We start from the raw sequence: 20,916 nt of genomic DNA, 5'->3' as shown, positions 1-20,916 counted from the left end.
TATCAATTTGGATATCCAATCCACATTCGAAAGATCAATAATGTAAAAAATCGTGTGGCTCTCAAACTATAATTTGTTCAATTTCCGTTATATTACTATTTCAGCACGTGGATAAAAATCAGGAACACATCGTTTAATAATTATTTCGAAGTATATATTTTCTTTTTTTTCGTAAAATATTATCTAGAAAATGAATTTAATAATTCTTCCGTTCGTATGCAAATTGCAAGGCGCAGAATATTTGTTTTCCTGGTTAGATCGTGACGTGAGAAATAACAAATTTATCACGTTTATTTCGCTACTAACAAATAAATAAAACGGAAAAATTCCAAAACATGGATGCAAATTTATTGGTAGCCAAGCGGATATTAACAAAATCTATTTACCCCGATTTAACCTCACCCCCTTATCCATTTAAATTCATATTTTTCTAGTGCACTACAGAACACATATGTACTTAAAATAAAATTAAAAATAATAACCTGACATCCATCGAAAATCAGTACAAATTAAGAAAATTGCTTTCGTTCGTTCAAGAAACGTTAGTTAATAAATCACTTGTTAAATCGCCTTATATTTTATCGTATTTCGATTCGCTATCAATATTATTAGAAAAATATCATTTTACTCCCCGAATATATTCAAAAATAGACGCGAAACCTATACTTATGGTTTCTAAAAAAAATTGACAAAATAACAGAACAACAGGGATACGTTTTTTTACACGTTAAATGACAAAACTAAAATTTGTCAATTTTGTAATTCACAAAAAATCGGTAATTTGCGTATTTTAATAATATAATGTACTTAATTTTTCTATTTGACGATGGGTTCTATAGTTAAATCATTTTTAATATAGCTTTTGATTGAGGTCACTGGTGCCCACCATGGCGCTGCGGTCCAGCACAGGCGAGGTCACCGGTGCCCCCCCATGGCGTTTAACGTGTCAAACTGTATTTCAGAAAAGAAATGTTAAAAAAAATACTTTTGTAAAATATTGCCAGTATTATAACGAATTTAATATTAGATATTTAAACTCTTAGAAAAACCTAGATTTCTTGAACGGCGGCTGATTTATTATAACGGGACATAGTGCTTTACAAGTAGGTACCTACATAATGTAAATAAATACACTTCACAGGTCTCTGAGGGCGGAGAACATATACGTGCACTTGCGGGTCGTGAAGCCGATTAGTGAAAAGAAGACATAGTGACATCAAACTAATGACACCTGAGCCGAGGGACTAGTGGGGTTTATTTTCAACTAAGGGGTTCCGGTAATATTTGACCGGATGGACCGTTAGTGACTACTTATTCCATACATATTGAGAAACGCTGCGATTGGAAGAATAGCCAAAGTATGGAAGACTTTGACTTAAAACCCCATTTTTTTAATAGGAGACTGCTAAACCCAAATTTATTTGTGAGCATATTACGTAGCGCAGCATATTTTCGCGTTTGAGAGAGATTAAAAAAAATTCTATAGTTGTACTTGAAATATGTATTTGAAAGTGAAACATTTTGGATATTATTTATAGATTTGGCGTTTAATTTGCAGAATTCCATTTGAATTTATATGTTAAATATTAAAATAAAACACTGATTAAGTAAGTATAGCAATACGTAGTTAATACCAGTTTTTTTTCATGTAACGCGGGGTAACGACGTTCCAGCACCTTTTTTCATTGATATTTATTTTTTAATTTTCAAAATCAATTAGACAAAACAGTGTTTGCGCATACGTAATTACAATCTATTGTATATTTATATAATTCGTCAAAATGATAAAATATGGTATTGTAATGAATATTTAATGATATTTGAATATATATATTTTTTTAATGTAAAAAGCTTGACATGAAGTGAGTTCCGGGACCTTTTTTGTTTTTAAAAAAACCTGGTTAGTACCATTACTTAAGTACCTAGAATTGTTTAGCTATATTAGGACCCTCAGTCCATTTAATCTTCACATTGGTTTGAAAATGCCATAACAAGGCGAAACAACTGTTAGAAATTTTATTTTTATGTGTTTTCAATAATAAAATATAATTTTAAAGACTCTAAAAATTAGTGTTTGATTTTAATATTTGATACACAAATATTGAATATTTTCTATTTTTAGCCCTAAGTGTTATATATTATTTAAATTAAACCGTTACAGGTATTTGTTGTATGCTAAAAATACGAATGACTCAACATTTTGTTAAAGTCGGTCATATTAATTACTGCGGGCTACTTTCAGCCAAGTCTCTAACAATGCCAAAAAGTTAACTCCGCAACTGTACTATCGCGAATATGTACGTACTAGTACTGTAGGTATTTACGATATAAAAGTGCATATCATTTCGGATTCACGAACGGTCATGGTCGTCCGGGGAAAATAAAAGCAATAAAGATGTTTCCGCCGTTATTTTCTCAGATTTGAAAGATTCAAACCATAGGCTACCACGAACGGAGGCGGTATCTTACTGCAGCTGTCGGTCTTCAGGGTGTATTTAAGGTCCTGGTAGACACAAGGGAGGGTTGGAGAAGTGGGGATTTTTTTATTTCTCCCCTTTCTCTATGAGGGGACATTCTGGCAATTTCCCTCTCTCCGTCGATGACAATTTTTTTGTAGGATGGCGCTAGATAAAAATGTTGGGAATCAGTGATTTATACGGTTCACAACAGCGAAAAAATTTATAAAACAGAGTAACTCGATTAAATATTACAAAAATATATATCAATACATATTAACGTGAAAACGAAAGCGGTAAAAATATTTTAACCGCAATATCAGATCAATATCTCGACCACTATTTAGCGTAATTTTATTTTGTCCTACGTCAGTTTATTTATTTGGCTGGGCAAGTATCTATTGCCCATTCTCTGGAGAAAATATAGTAATATCAATACGACTAAGTGACCCTCTATTTTTCAGTCACGGTTATGCGAAACAACCATTTGATTTTGAATATATAAGCGCCGATTACTTTGATACTCTTTCTATCTGAAACTTGACGATGACCTAATTAAATATAATCCATTTAATGAATGGATGAATGAAGATAAAAAAATGCATACATGATAGGGTATAAGGTAAAAACACCTAGAAAATGTTTTTGTAGTATCAATATATGCAAGAGAGACTGGCGATAAAAAACACAAGAGAATGTTGAAAAAAAAATGGTTTAAACCAATTTTCACTTCAGTGCATACTTCAAGAGACATTTTTGTACATAATGCAATGGTTATTCTTATGAAATATAGCAACAACAAAAAAGACCGATCATATTTTTAATTTAAAAAATATGTAAAATTAAGTTATTTACAAAATCATACGAATTTGAAATTAACATAATTTTTTCATGGTCAAGAGTACGATCAAATATATAGCGAACCTTGAAAAAAGTGAGAACGCGATGGCAAAAATCAATTGTCGTACCTACGTACAAGTACTCAAGGATTGATTATGTACGAAAGTAAGTAATAAGTATATACATATTCCTCGACTTATGACCGAGATCGGTTTCTAGACATCGATCGCAAGTCGGCTTACTTAAGAAAGAGTAACAACAAAAAGACTAATAGATGGAAAACTTTCTATCACTTTCAACTTGTCTAAGAAACTTATTTTTTCCCAGTTTCATTATTTAGACGTTTTTGGGAAAAAATATTCACATAAAAAATTACTAAATCCGAAACGACTGCCATCAGAAATGTAAACCGTACTGTATAAACACGAAAGATAAAATAAAAATAAGATATACATATTTTATATGAAACGAATTGCATTTCCTATACAAAACAGTTAGATAAATCCACACATTAATGTTATGAGATGTATGATAAATGTATGAGGTTAAATACAAGGCCGTAAGTGCAAACCGTCGTCAGTCGAGGACTGCCTGTATTTTTAATGGATTGGGACATTAATAAATAATGACGATAGTTATCGTTTTCGTTTCGTATGATTTTCGGCTTTAAATACATCATAAAAAATTCAAATTTGACTGTTTGAAATGGAAAATATATACGAATATATACGTCGTGTTTATTAAAATTCAAAGTAAAATTTTTAAAAAATCAAGCATATGGTCTGTGTTAATGTCGGTTAGTATCACTTAGAATCAAAGTCTTAAGGTGGAGACTGACCGGAGCATTTCGTCGTAACGTAACACGTTACGATGCGAGCATTCAGGCAGTCAGTACAGCGAGCCGAGCGCTCCATCCATAGTTTCGGATGCTCGGTGATGCTCCCCGCGAGCGATGTTACGACGAAATGCTCCGGTCAGTCTCCACTTTTAGATTCTCAAAGTATTTAAAGGTAAAACCCACTAATAAGAATACATTAATTACACATAATACATTAAAATTATGTTTCAACTCATTAGGATAGAATTATCAAATAAAAATATTAAGTTTTTTTTGTGAAAAAACTAATTTAAATTAAAAATATCGCTCACTCCTTTTAAGAACGTCATAAATCAAAAAACTTGATTTTTCAGGAGAACGCTTTTAAAGTTTTAAAATATAATACAATGTATTAAAAATAAATATCAAGCCACTTATTGAACTTTTTACTGTGCAACAGATCTTTTTAGGTAAAACCTGAAGGTTTTTTCTCCATTTGAAAAATATTAAGTAAATTTAAAAAAATAATTAAACAATACCTTTTTTTCAAAATGCAAAAACAACACTTTCTGCCCTGTAGCGGGTAAATATTAAGCTAAAAATATGCCTCTTTTGCTGGGATATAGTACATTTTCTGAGCATTCCGAAAACATGCACAACTGAAAATTGACGATTTTTGATTTATGACGTTCTTGAAAGGAGTGAGCGATATATGTATTATTAAAAATTACACAAATTCAACTAGAACATGATCGGAACTAGTAGCGAAAGATTCCTCCATGCCTAATATACCATAGTTGTAGGGAGTGAAAAAACATTTTGATCTTACTGCGTATTTTTTACAACAATATTCAAAGAGAGGCATTTTACCAAATTAATTCTTTCTAAATTTTCTTATTTCTATTGTGTTTTCAACGACGGCAACTCGTCGTGCTTTCTCTTCATTGTGTTTCGCGGTCCGGCGATAAGAAGTTGGAGGAGGTAGGGAAACAGGGAGGTGGGTGAGGTAAGTGCGGTCACGGAAATGCAGTCTCTAGACTTCGAACCAAGGATGCCCAGCCGGTCGATCGCAAAACAAAATTTGGTCGATCCCGAAAATGGCATATCATAAATTTAAAAAATATATTTTTTAGGTGATTATCGGATATGTGGTATGCCGCTATTGACATATCACTTGTTCCGTCTTTGTAAGTTTAATGGTGTTGCAAGATGTAGAAATAATTTATATGTAAAGTTTCAAATTCAGTGTATCCGAATCAATAAAAAATATATATATAATTTTTATGTTTTTTTTTGCTACCTCAAACTTGGATTATATTTATTTATTTAAACTTCATGTACAGAAAATAAATAAGTACATTGGCGGGCTTATTTCTAAAAAGCAATATATTTCAACTAACCAAAAACAGAATAGTGATTATATGTATGATATGTATTTTTTTTAAATTATAATTGAATTATTTAGCAAGCACATGTAATAAACATTTTAGCAAGATTGAGTAAAGCATCAAACAAACATCAAGAGCGAGTAAAATTCTTATAGGAATCATGTTAGAGTCGATCGCTAAAAAACTGCAATTGAAAAGTAGCTACTTTAAGCTAACTACCAGCGTAAAAATGGTGGGACAAGTCTAAAAGAAGAATACCCAACTTTTTTGATGTTGGGATTTTTTTTCAATATAGAACAACAAAAAAAGATGTTTGAAAAAAATAGAATCATTGGCATAAAACAATGGTATACCATATATCCAACATTTACCGAAATAATAATACCGACCGGTTTGGCATCCTTGCTCTATGCAGTGGACTGATTGTAATTAATTTGGTACATTTATTTCAAGTCGGTAACTAGCGAAAAAATGCGGGAAAAATCTTTAAGAGTAGAGCACATAATGCAGTAGTAAATTATGAATACTTTGAGCGGGGGAATAATACATTAATATATATTAAGAATTAGTAGCCATTTTTATTTATTTTATTACAAACTAATTATCACTCTTTCAAACCACTAACAAAATATTCATATGGGTTTACAATATTTGTAAAATGTACGTATCAATGTATCAATATGGTCAGGAGTCGTAATAATCGTCGGGTATGTATGAGGAGATGCATGAATGTAAAAGAGGCGAAGAATGTTTGCAAAGACAGAGTGGTGTGGCGTTCGATTCCCTCTGCCTACCCCTGCGGGGAAGCGGCGTGATGGTTTGTTAGTTGGTTAGTTATGTATCAATATTGGAAATGGGAATAAATATGCACATCCAAATTTTGGGAGCATATATCACGTTAATAAAAAAAATGTACAGGGGTTACAGACCTCTTTATCGAGAAAAAAAAGGTAATTACATTCACTCAATTTTCTTAACAAATTTATAAAGAATACATTTTTGAAATATGTGATGAAATTGTTTTACATAATTGTAAAACATGTAGGTACATATTAAAAAAATATTTAAAAAAAAACTCTACTTTTGTAACATTAAAAAATACACATGACGGGAGCTGCGTTACATATAACATATACTACCAGAAGACAGGCCTCTAAAATAGAGCCTTTTCTTTTTATTAAGATGAAGAAAAAAATATGAATATTAACGATCAGCTTTACAAAAAAAAATTGCCTCCATTCCAAATTAATCATAATAAAAATAATATATGCATTTCATAGTTATACTATGTAAATTTTAGCAATGGCAAAAAAGAAACCAGAATTAAACACTGTAATAAAAACCAGAGACCTATTTGAAGACTGCCTTTGTCCAATAGAATTCAATCATAATTGATCAATATCTGGTGGTACAAACAAGTTATCAGGACATTTCAAATAAAGTCAAGTGATACATACGAATCTGACTTGTAAATTGAAAAGATAGATGAGTGTTACAGTTGGGTAGACAGACATCTGACTTCAGTTTTAACGAACGTTAAAACTGAAGAAAAAACTTAGAACTGAAGAAACATAAGTTTTTTTTCGCCATAACGTAACGTCGCTCGCGGCGAGCGCCCCGACTACGGATGGAGCGCTCGGCTCACTGTACTGACTATACGAATGCTCGCATCGTAACGTGTTACGTTACGACGAAATGGCTCGGGTCAGTCCCCACCATAAGTTTTTTTTACAATTAATATTAGTTTAATGATGTATTCTTCACAACGACCTTCCCTATTCAGTGTTTGTCATTTTGATAATATAGAATATTTGGAGATTTAACGACAAAAAACATTATCTTCTCTCATGCATCAAAATTTAACACTATTGATGAAGTCTTATTAATATTTGTATGTGCAAAGGAAGATTACTGAATGGATTTTTTTTCTAAAGATGTATTTCTTTTCGAGAGTAGATGTCGAGTTTTAAAATAAATTTTTAAAAATACAGTTACTCAATCTGAAGTTTTGATACTTTATCGTTTGACCCTAACAGCACCCAATGCCACATAGTGCACTGTATCAAACAGATGCAGTGCTTAGTTGACCGTCAATCTCATAAAGGCACGAGCAGTCCTGCACTTCAGTTAGCAATCCAAGGCTGGGATTCCATACAGAAATTATCGTTTTCATTACATAGCGTACATAACTTAATTGAACAAAATTATATATGTTAAAAAAAAAACAAATATTCATTTAAAAAATAATCCACATCTTAAACATTCTAACGATTTGACGACCAGTTGAAAAATGGCATTAGAAATAAGTCACAAAGTAAAATTAAGATATATCGCTCACTCCTTTCAAGAACGTCATAAATCAAAATTGACAATTTTAAGTTGTGCTATGTTTTCGGAATGCCCAGAAAATGTACTATATCCCAGCAAAAGAGGCATATTTTCAACTTAATATTTACCCGCTACAGGGCAGAAAGTGTTGTTTTTGCATTTTGAAGAAAATGTATTGTTTAATTATTTTTTTAAGTATACTAAATATTTTTCAAATGGAGAAACCTTCAGGTTTTACCTAAAAAGATCTGTTGCACAGTAAAAAGTTCAATAAGTGGCTTGATATTTATTTTTAATACATTGTATTATATTTTTAAATTTTAAAAACATTCTGAAAAATCAAGTTTTTTATGACGTTCTTGAAAGGAGTGAGCGATATCTACACCGCATAGTCAAATTGTCTTCCATGTGGAATGCCTGCAGGAGTTCAAAAATCACTTATATTTATTTTGTACTCTGGAAATTAAACCCAGGACATTGTGCATTGACAACGATTGCAGTATTCAATCAAATATAACATTCTAATGGGCTTAATACTAGTACTCTATTGATACGAATAATTAAAAATTGACAAATAAAGTTATATTATACAAATATAAAGGTAGATTCAAACCCCAGTCCTTTTTATTACTAAGACTGTTATTTTATTATAATTTTTGTTCATTTGCTTGCTACACCCATGTTTCATGTAAGTTCGGTTAAAACGTATTATTTAAAAATATTATATAAGTCAGATTCATTTAAGTACTGAGAGAAAATACAACAAATAAAAAAAACGACAACCCTCAACCTGTGAATCTTATCTATTCAATTAGCCATCTCAAATTATAGATTTTTATAAATATTTTGATAAAGTATGAAAATGCTTAATTGAGAAAATAAATACGTAAAGATGTCTATCTACCTTTTCTAAACCTTAAATTAAACACCTAAAAATTATATTTTTATACATTCGCAACTCCGGCATTGGACTGGTGATAAGTGGGTGTCTGAGAAAAAAACATGAAAATTTTGCGGATAAGTATGACAGTTGGAAAAACGTATTTACTTAATTGAATAAGTAAAAATGATTTCTCTTAGTAAAAACTAATCCAGCTGTACACTGTTCGTTAAGTACCCTAGTAAAATATATGGTTTAATTTTGATTCAATTCAGTACTCCACGCTAGGTAGTTGAAACCGCTTGGAAAGAGATTTTATTTGATTTTATTATTTGACAGTTTGTTTCTTAATATTATTATTTAGCGTATATAAGAATAAGATATTTAGATCACAAATACAAAACATTATCAGTCCATAGAATCGTGTAAAATTAATGCAACTAATCATTAGTGTACATTTGAAAATTTAATTAAAATATACTTACAATCCCCAGCCTTCCAGGAGGTTCTGTCAGTATTCATGTTGTTAGGTAATAAAATAATGATTACAACCACAAACACTTATTATAAATAAATAAAGGGTTGCAAAACGTGCAATGACTGCCAGGAAACCCAAATTAAAGAATACGGGTAGATTAGATTTCAAGATCGACTTCGCCGAAAACGGAAAAATACACAAATGTGACGTGTAGAGACATAGACAATAAAAGTCATAGATAAATATATGATGCTTCTAAATAGAATAGTTCTGAATTGTTCCTTGGTTTCTCCAAAAATTATGTATAGGTATTCCGAGAGTTTCCGGCTGGCGTTTCATACCTGAATCCCATAAAAAATCAATTATAAAACACTATCCACTCAGAAAAAAATAACGTGTACTTGAACGTAGTTTTACTGTGAGATTCATGCATTCGCATTTCCTAAAGAGATTGGTCGAAAACGCAGGTGAAAAACGAGCGTTTGCTGGCTACCAAATAATTTTCTATATACAGGTACCTATTCCACATTTATAAAAATATTAAACAGGTCAATATTATAGCTTTTAACGATGTATCGATGTTTTTTTTTTAAATCGAAATGTCGACAAACCACTTCCCTAAATTCTACAAGTTTATATCATATTTTATAGTCTATGGTGAATGTTTTTTTTTTCAACCGGCTGTCAGTTGATTTTTTAATTTATGCTTATAAGTGTTATTTTTTGTTATTATTCCGTGATCCCGTATTATTTTATATGATATATGATTGTTATTAATTTGCATTATCATACATTTCATAGTAATTGTATTTCAATTGCATTTGCCGTCTGTAAATTCAACTTTTCCAATAATTCCGATATTTTCAATTGATGCAACTGTTTTTGTTTTGTAAAAAACGTGTTTTCGAAGATGTCCAACTTGAATAACCCTTGCAGACTTTGCAATAGTTTAAGTAATCCTAATACGGATGCCGTTTTTTCAAATGAAAATGAAAGTTTAAATATCGATGATAAAAAATATATTTATATATTAACAAATAGATGATATCATGACCCTAATTTTGGACTATCAATTCAAAACGTTATTGATGTAGACAAAATAAATATTTTTCCTGGCTAAAAGTCTTATATGACCCTTATGTAGTGATGTATTATACAGTTGTACTTTTTATTTTATTGAGTACGCTGATTCTTAGATTTAAATGATGAAATAATAATCATTAAAATCATTCATATTACTGTTAGAGTTTTTTCTGGGATATTAAGTCGTGCGACTTGCCTTTGCAAGAAGCGCTAACGACGTGGCATTATACTGGTGCTATCAGCAAGATAATTAGTTTAGAAGTTTATTATTATATCTATCAAATAATAAACTTCAAAACCGGTTTGCCCGTCTCAATGGTGTAATGGTCAGCGTGTTTAGCTACTGTGCTAGAGGTCCCAGGTTCGATTCCCAGTAAAAATAAATATTAGTGATTTTGCACTCTAACGAGTCGCAAGTTTTGTTCAAAGGCAGGTTATACATTAAACAATATCTTCCCACAAAAAGGCACAGATTTGGCATCAAACTTTTTTTCAATACAATAATAATATGGGAGGTGTTGATAGGTCTGACATGCTAATAACATTTGTTCAGTGTGTTCGAAAGACAATAAAGTGGTACAAAAAAATAGCTTTTCGAACAATCAATGTCGTTCTTATAAATGCCCATGCCATGTATAATTTCAAATCAAAGAAAAATATCAGTTTGACAGATTTTCATTTAAAAGTAATAAAACAATTAATTCATAAGTATCATGTTCCTGGGTCAGTAATGAAAATAAATCAAGTTGGCGAGTACCCGCTGAGGTTAGCCGAAAGACATTTTGTTGTGGACGTACCACAAACAGAAAATTCAAAGCGAAAACTGATTTACAGGGAGTGTTATGTTTGTAGACACTCAAAGAATGGCCCTAATCGTCAAACTCAGACACGTTTCTGGTGTGCTGAGTGCGGTGTTGGCTTATGCCCCACCACGTGTTTTCAAATATACCACACCATGGAATCTTATTCATTTTTATTAGTTCTGCGCTCCTAACAATCCTGTGGTCACCCAACACGAAGCGCATGTAAGTGTATGAGTGTATGGCAGAAATTTATCTTAGAGACCTTTAGAAAAATATACCATAATTAAATGTGTAAATAATTATAAAAAAACTAATGAAAGTGATTACCAAAAGTATGTTCTTGACGCAGGAAAAATAATTTTTGCGATGTGATTAAAAATAAAGTGGCTGAGAATCATTTCCACCATCATCTTTTCCCCAATTCATTCACAGTATACCGCCCTTGAGGTAGTATTTTACGAAAATGGCACTATATATATAATCCAAATTTATTATTACTCAAGAGGTCAATATTAGCACTTTATTGCCTACATAAAAATATGTCATTTGTATTCTTTACTTGCTGTCAAAAGACAGCAAGTAAAAATGACAAACCATTGATATTTTTACCCTTTTTTATTATCAAAACCATCCTTGATGAAAAGATCAATGATTGATGATTTGAAAAGGCAATTTAACATTTTTGTTTTTTGTGGATGTAAATTCTGTACAAACCAGAGATTTTTATGATGACTTGTTGTTTTGAAGCACTATGCAACTTTTGTCCCAGTTATTAAAAAAAGTAGCCATGACTGAACTAACATTTTTTGTGGAAATGGGACCGCTCCTTAAACAACAAGGGAGTTTAAATGGATGATTGAAGAATTCAAATAACAAGCACATATTCCACCATCATACCTTTTTATTATTATTATTTAAAGTATAGTATTTTATCAACAATATACATAAACATGGTATATATTTTTTATGAATATTTTATAAATAAAAAAACTCTAATAAAAAAGTCTGCATAAAAAAGTACATACATGTTACTTGTATGGTATAAATATACTGTTCCAGTATGCAAACTGTAAATAAATTATACTCGGGAAACATTAATTTTTTAATGGACATACTTGTCAGCATATTCAGTGAAATGATATGTATAATTTACAATATATACTTATTTTTTCCACAGTAAAAATTCCCGGAAAAATATATGATTAAAATGCATTTAAGTAATAAAGTTTTACTTTGGAAAATAATTAAGTATACATATCATATCTATAATAATATCACAAATAAGGAATATTGTTTAGAACCTATTCCAAATACATTTTTATTTAAAATCATTTAAAACACTAAAATAAATGTCGTTTTATGCCACACAAGGTGCCATATCTTCAGAAAACACTTGATCCAACCAGATGACGTAAGACATGAGATACAGACACGAATGTATTTAGAGATTGTATTGTATTTAGGGATTAACCTTATTCATTTATAATGTTTTACACACATTCACTTTCATTTTTAAGATATATAAACTGAATATGTTATACATTTTCAAACAAGGCAACTAATAAATATATATTTTTTTAAATTTAAAAATCCTGATGTGAGAGCGCCCTTGCTCCACTTAGTAGCCAGGTTAATAAACGACCTAGAGTTAAGAAAAGATCGGTTACAATAGATCTTAGATACAGGTTGCAGTGACGTTTGGATCCTTGACAGGCATTAACAAGAAAAAAATTGTTAATTTTTGAATTTTTTCTGTTCTCTCGATATTTAAATAACTATAATGTTTCTTCATTTAAATAACTATAGTGTCTTCTTGGGACAGGTGAGTAATATACCACCAGTAGAGGATACATTGTTTCAACAAAAAGAAAAAACATAACAAGTAAAATGGAATATGAGAAAGAAAGAAAAAAAAATAACCATAATTATTTCAGCATAAATTGGTAAACAAAAGCTGCAATTAAACAAGACAATTTCAAAGGGTAGATGCCTGTATCAAATATATTGATATGTCCTCTCAACAGCACAATAATAATAAAACAGAAAATTATTGACCTTTTTCCGGCAAACTATCGTTATTGAAGGTTAAAAAAATATAATTTTGTTTTAGTAAATCTGCTAAAAATAAATATATTCATGATCTGGAACAAATTCAAAATGATAGTTGATAGATTTCTCTTTACCGAACTGGTGTTAATGATATTTTGCCGGGAAAGGGTGAACATTGTTTATAAAGAATATTAATTATTCTTAAAAAATACCACAGTTAATTATATTGAATATAATTACATATACATATTGTACACGTCAGTTTTTTTTTAATTCTTATGGATACCTTTATTTTACAGGTAACATAATACTGGTTTTTCTTCAATTTGTTCAGTAATCACTTTTAAATCTGGTTCAATTGTGATTTCAGGCTTTGTAATTACAATTTTTGTGTTTGCTAAAAAAAAATAATGTAATGATTATTCTATTTTGACAATGTTTATATTAAAGTAAAAAGTACAGCTGAGGCCGGTTATAACGGGTTTTTGTATGTATATACAAAATACAACTGTATAGTTGTACTTTTGTGTGCCCGAAGGCAGCGTAATAATCGGCTTCCACCGTAATAAATTTGACGTACTGTTTTTCCCAATGCGAGCTTCATGCGCAGCAAGTTCAAGGGGGTGTTTTCTTCTTTTATGAATCCTGCAGTTAGAAGCATCGACAAACATTCTCGGGCACCAGAGGCACGCAAAGGGCATTGTGCCAGTGTGCTTATTAACATGAGCCTGAAATATAAATGCATTACAATAAGATATAACCAACAGCTAAAGCAGATTTAAACTGAATAAGGGCGGGAAACAGGGGGTGAAGAATAGCTTAATAAGTTTTTTGGGAGGAAGTTTTATTTTATTTTTTTAAATATATAATGGCGTTACATATAAAATATTTTGCTTTTGCCAATGTCAAGTCAATTCAATAATATTACTTAATTATAAAATATGATAGACTTATTATTAAACTGTAAATTAATTCCGTTCAATTTAAAAAAAATAATTAAAAGTTTGTAGATAATTGGGTTCCTGCTCGCCAGGATGAGATAGATATCTGTAGGGAGGGAAATAATCGGGGCCAGAGTTTTAAAAAATGTTAGCATTTGGTCATTTACTGCGCAAATAAAGAATATATGGTTAAGGTCTTCCTCTTTAAAACGACACTCGCAAATGGGGGACTCAAAGACACCAATCTTCGTAAGGTGCTCTCTCGTACAGCAACGTCCCATCACTAAGTCAAATATTTGTGAGTATCGACATTGTTAGATTTCTTTTTAATTTGTATTTCTCTATCGACTTACTTTGAAGGAACTAATCCATTTAAATCCTTTGTTGCAATAGCTGCAAACATATCTGATGGTATCCTGGTGGACTCGCATGTGGGACTCGAGAGTGCTCTGCATGTTGAATTCTGACGGACACTTCTCACATTTAAACCGTATGCCATTGTGGATGTTGAGATGCCTCTTTAGTGGTGGTTTAGTTTTGTAACTAAAATAAATACAGATAACATTATAGAAATTTGAAAATCTAGAATAATGGCATTGATTACATTTTATATGCAAAGAATGCGGATTTATCAAATGAAATTCTTTGACAACCAATAAAATATTGCAGGCCCTGTGAGACATGTTAACTATATATTGGTAATAATGAATATTGATATATAGTTGTCTCAATTATCCGACCTAAACCGGCCGCGGCAAGGTCAGATAACACGGAAAATGACATTGAAAATGTGTTTATTTTATTTGCACATCGAAAACTTTTCAAATACGTACATATAATATAACTGAATGTAACCAACTGAAACATCAAAATGCACTTAAGGCAAACTAATAAAACATGTTTTACAGTAGGTACATACTCATATAGAATGCAGTAAACTAAGAAACTAAACCTAAGCTTAAGCCGGTAGGTCGGATAACTCGGAAGGTCGGATAACCGAGACTCTACTGTATTGTGTTATGCTATTATATACATATCTATACTACATACTGTCCTAGTATGTATGATGTTGATGTTGCTGAAAGGTAGTATATCTAAGTCACATGCTACATAGTGATAAGTACAAATACTACAAGGAGAGCCGATTCGCGGGGATAATATGAAAGGGAGACAGCATTAGCAGAAGGCAATTGCCCCGGTATTTAAACAGTCCAATGATCATCAACATCCGAGGAACAGCAACCGGATAAGGCACTTTAAGATTATATTGGTAACCAATATTTTTTTAAAGCATTTAACGAACCTTTTTGGACAGAGCGGGCATTGGTGTGGTCTTTCAGTAGCATGTAGAAATTTGTGGCCTTTCAAAGCTCCTTTTGTGTTGAATTCTTTACCACAAATATCACACATGTGGGCCTTAATATTGTGGTGGAAATTACGAATATGCTCATTAACATATGATTTGGTGGTGAACCTAAAAATAAAATAACCCTATTAAATGTTTATTTAAATGAAATAATATTTCAAATACTTCTAAAGGTGCATACTTCGACCCACAGATGCTACAGGGATGGATTGACCTTTCTTCTATCGGTATGTGTTTCCTCAAGTGCTTTCTTAATGCAGATCGGTCGGCGCACCTTTTATTACAATTAGGACAATCGTGGTAAATGGGTTTGTTGGAATCGTGTGTAGTCAAATGAACTTTATATCTCTTCTCAGATATGAACGTTTTCTTGCAAATCTCACACCTTGAAAAAAAAGATAAATAATGTTATTAACACACTAAAGACGAGTGTTTTTTACGCCTGCGGACCACTGGCTACGGGAATCGATCATTATGTAGATATATTTAAGACAAAGAGATTGGTACATAATATTCTAATGAAAATATTAAATATGTAATTCCTTCATTTCTGACATTGAAATGAGGCCGGCCCAGAAGATAAAAACCCTTCCCGTCCTTAGTGTGTTAATTCAAAAGATATCAAGCTTTCAAAAAAAATTGAATCATAGTTAGATTTCATCACAGGATATTACAATTTGGATTAAAATTTGAAAATTAAAAAATAAATAAATACATACTGACTGCCTTTTGATTTGTCATGACTCAGTATGTGGGCATACAAGGATTTCTTAGTGCGCAGATACTTTCCGCACAAACAAGGAATCATCGGTTCTGCGCTATGAGCCTCTTTTGTGTGTCTCGCTAAAGTAGCCCAAGTGCTGAAAACTTGTGGACATTCGTGGCAGCAGAAACTGCAATAGAAAAAACACTCATTGAATACAAGCAATTATTTTAGATAGGTGAAACAGGTCACCTAGTGGTAAGAATGGATATATTACTGCATGACAGTATGCGTTATATTGTCAAGGCGAGGCTGGATAATTGTCAGTATAGACATTTGTATATATATGTAAATAAAATTCATTAAAGTAGTATATTCAAGTGTTTAATTTTAATAAAATAATCAACATGTCGTTCCACAAAGTAAATGCCGAATCAATAAATAAAATAGTGGTATCTTGTTTAGAAAATATGACAAGACGAATAAGTTTTTAAGACATATAAACTAAAAATGCTATAAATCGTTGAACATAATAGGCAAGGAAAATTTTCTAAGGCAACTAATAAATATTAAAAATAAAACATATTGGATTGCTTCGGGCATTGTATCGTGTCGCGTTATATATATATATATATATATATATATATATACATATATATATATATATACATATATATATATACATATATATATACATATATATATACATATATATATACATATATATATATATATATATATATATATATATATATATATATATATATATATATATATATATATATATATATATATATATATATATATTTATATATATATATTTATATATATATATTTATATATATATATTTATATATATATATTTATATATATATATTTATATATATATATTTATATATATATATATTTATATATATATATTTATATATATATATTTATATATATATATATTTATATATATATATTTATATATATATATTTATATATATATATATTTCTGAACTAAAAAAGGAAAAATAAATTTAAAAAAATTGTTACGGATAATTGAGTATGAATGACACTTGCAAACCACGTTATGCTAAAAAAAATTTTTAAACCACTTTATGCAAGTTTTTTAGCCAATGGCGCCAATCAATGGAAAATTAAAAATATAAACGTCCATATTTAACTTAATCTGCCATATTAATAAAATAATCAACATGTCGTTCCACAAAGTAAATGCCGAATCAATAAATAAAATAGTGGTATCTTGTTTAGAAAATATGACAAGACGAATAAGTTTTTAAGACATATAAACTAAAAATGCTATAAATCGTTGAACATAATAGGCAAGGAAAATTTTCTAAGGCAACTAATAAATATTAAAAATAAAACATATTGGATTGCTTCGGGCATTGTATCGTGTCGCGTTATATATATATATATATATACATATATATATATACATATATATATATACATATATATATACATATATATATACACATATATATACACATATATATACACATATATATACACATATATATATACATATATATATACATATATATATACATATATATATATATATATATATATATATATATATATATATATATATATATATATATATATATATATATATATTTATATATATATATTTATATATATATATTTATATATATATATTTATATATATATATTTATATATATATATTTATATATATATATTTATATATATATATATTTATATATATATATTTATATATATATATTTATATATATATATTTATATATATATATTTATATATATATATTTATATATATATATTTCTGAACTAAAAAAGGAAAAATAAATTTAAAAAAATTGTTACGGATAATTGAGTATGAATGACACTTGCAAACCACGTTATGCTAAAAAAAATTTTTAAACCACTTTATGCAAGTTTTTTAGCCAATGGCGCCAATCAATGGAAAATTAAAAATATAAACGTCCATATTTAACTTAATCTGCCAAAACTCGTTAAGTTAGGAATAAAATGGAATAGAAAAATCAATACTCTTACAAAACTCGACAGTTTACTTTCTAAAATATCCCAAAAAAAACTCAAATCGGTAGAAAATTTATATTCTACCGAAACCCGCCATTGGCTAAATAACTTAATTTTTTAACATAACGTGGTTTGCAAGTGGGCTACTCAATTATTGTATTTATTTTTGAAAAGTATAAAAATAATAGAGTTTAAATTACGAAAGGAATATTTAAAAAACAGGAAATGAGTTATTTAGAGATTTTAGACAATCGGTCCTAAGGAATGAATTCTGGTATAATTTTCATATTTCCCAATGAAAAACTTAGTCTTACATTTGAGATTTGATACTTTTTTTCGGTTTTCTCAATTCTATCAGGAACATTTCCGGTCATTTCCTTTTGATGCTATTTGATCTTCTTACTATGCATCCGAAAAATTATAGGACCTGTTTCAGACAAATAGCCTTTGGCTATTTCAAGATTGATAAATTTATACGACTTTCAGTCCAAGATATCTTTAGTACTCTTCTCCAACTCATATCCAGAATCAAATGATTTAAATAAGTACAAATATAATATATTTCACTTACCTAAGAAAGGAATTGTTAATTTCAAATAAATCAGATTTTTTTTTCTTTGTTTTCGGTTCTAGAGTGAGAGGGGTGTGTCTGCTTTCTCTTTTGGACTTAGATATAATTTTGTTCTTTTTTATAACAATGGGCTTAACTTTTTCTATTTTAACCTTCTTTTTTTTTGTTGGCAGTAATGTTTCTTCACATGAATCTGAATAAGCAGTGAACAAGTTTATAAAAATACATACATATCAATCCATATAAAAGTTATAATATTACATGTATGTGCAAATTCCACAGATTTTTTTTGAAAGCAAGACAATTAATCGACACATTGTTTGCGGGAAATGCTTAAAAGCGTCTTTTACATACTGTTGGTAGAGAGTGGAAGATGCTTATAAGTCGTCTATTTGCTTACTTTTGGTAGAGCCCAAAAGATGCCAAAAAATATTATACAGATTGGAATTGGGTGTGCAGTAACTTGTGATTAGTATACATTTAATTTAATAATATGGAACTGTGATTTTCGTTCAATATTTTATTGCTTTCAACAATTCCTAGTTAGTAGGCAAAAACAATAAAAGTCTGCCTCCATAATCTAGTGATTCACACATTTGGCTACCACCCAATGAAACAACAGTTTCTATATATCCAGTTCGCAGAGAGTAATCATTAAAATGGCTTCCTACCTCAGAATAGATATAATACATACCCAGTGAGGTAAGTACCAAGAAGTATTAACAACACACAAGATGATTTTTTTATCACACTGGAAATTAAAACTAACTATAATTTATACTCAAAGTATTAACTAATTACATATAACATGAATAATCCATTTATGCTTATTTTGGTTCTAGAATTTAAACTTTTTTTAAATGTATCAATTTTATTTGAAAAAAAAACTATTATTAATTTAAAAACTTTTGTAGTTTAAAAATATAAATTTTATGTATCACCTAATTGCACAAGACTGTTGTTTTCAATAAATGAATAGCGAAAAAGACAGTAGTATTTAAGTTTTTAGATATCAGGGTAACATACCACTAGAGTTGAAGTTGTCGTCATTAAATAATGTTTTTTCTTCAGCCTTTAGTTCAGTTTTAACCATGGAATTTTCTGTCTTCATACTATTTACTGTTTCTTCCTTGTATTCACATTTTACCACTTCCAACAATAAGTTGTCTATTCTGCCGGATTCACGTGTTTTCGCTAAAGATGATAGTTTCACTTGGACTGCAGCACACTTAAGTGCAAATTCATCGAATGTCTCCAATACTGATCTGCATGTCAAACATACCTTAGTTGGAAGAATGTCTTTAGAACTGATCTGGAAAGAAATGCGATTAACAATTTTAATATTGATTAATAATTTAAATATTTAAAAGAAAGTTAAATTTTTCGCAATATGGAAATATGTACAATTTAATGAGGAAATATTAGAATTGTTCTTACAAAGCAAAATGATAAATAAAATCCGTCTAGTTAGAAGAATATGTTACCTTAACTGACAGGTATTTGGAAATTAACGCTATCATATGTTCGTTTTCGATGGAGAAAACGTTGTCAGAATCTGGATTACTTAGATCACTGCACAGGCGACAAGGAATATTCAATTCTGCCATATTATGAACAAAACCAGACACGAAATAAGGCGTAATTTAAAAAAACAGTATAAACAACCAACGACAACTAGAAATACAGAAGATTATTACTATGTAATACAATAAATTTATGATAAGCACTTGTTACATAAAAAGTAAAAAAGTTGAAAATAAAATTTCGCTGTATTATTGATGTGATTTCGTATGCATTACGGCCGAGTCGGGACCGATCTCAATGACAACTAAAGATCCTGGATCCCAGCTGCAGCTGTGATATGTCAAAGTGTCATGGCGGCTACAACCAAAGATAAAAAGAATGCTTAACAGTGCCTCCTAGATATTAATCACAGGTAACATCGTCATTACACCTCCGGATTTCAGACGAAGTTCAGACGAAATTCGTTCGGTAATCAGCTCAAACAAAAAATTACCCACGTGGGAATTAAACACTTTGAACATATTTTTATTTAAAAATATTTTTGGTATTGTAAGTATTACACGTGTTATTTTTATTACAATTACTAGCCACAGGTTTAGTAAATAGTTTTAAATACGTTTTTTTTTTTTTGGTTGCAAATTATATCCCATATAATC

At 29.9% G+C, this 20,916-nt stretch overlaps 1 protein-coding gene across 2 annotated transcripts; it reads right to left on the bottom strand.

The window, feature by feature from the left end:
• Positions 1-12,902: 12,902 nt before the first annotated feature.
• On the bottom strand, positions 12,903-20,607 carry LOC148313944 (uncharacterized). Of its 2 annotated transcripts, none has more exons than XM_088277250.1 (9): positions 20,221-20,607; positions 19,763-20,048; positions 18,737-18,929; positions 16,149-16,322; positions 15,611-15,814; positions 15,367-15,537; positions 14,417-14,606; positions 13,703-13,850; positions 12,903-13,519 (listed from the first exon to the last, which is right to left on the bottom strand). In XM_088277250.1, the coding sequence occupies exons 1-9, from the start codon at positions 20,341-20,343 to the stop codon at positions 13,416-13,418; spliced, it is 1,593 nt and encodes a 530-aa protein (XP_088133376.1). In that variant the 5' UTR covers positions 20,344-20,607; the 3' UTR covers positions 12,903-13,415. The 2 variants fall into 2 exon arrangements, with proteins under 2 accessions (XP_088133376.1, XP_088133383.1); XM_088277257.1 differs by having other exon boundaries at positions 13,385-13,519; positions 19,763-20,001.
• Positions 20,608-20,916: the final 309 nt, after the last annotated feature.

Source organism: Brachycentrus maculatus, unplaced genomic scaffold (assembly GCF_059751285.1).
Source record: "Brachycentrus maculatus isolate JH-2025_06_01 unplaced genomic scaffold, ASM5975128v1 h1tg000004l, whole genome shotgun sequence".
In the NCBI taxonomy this organism is placed as follows: Eukaryota; Metazoa; Arthropoda; class Insecta; order Trichoptera; family Brachycentridae; genus Brachycentrus; species Brachycentrus maculatus.
This window is presented reverse-complemented; position numbering and strand designations above follow the sequence as displayed.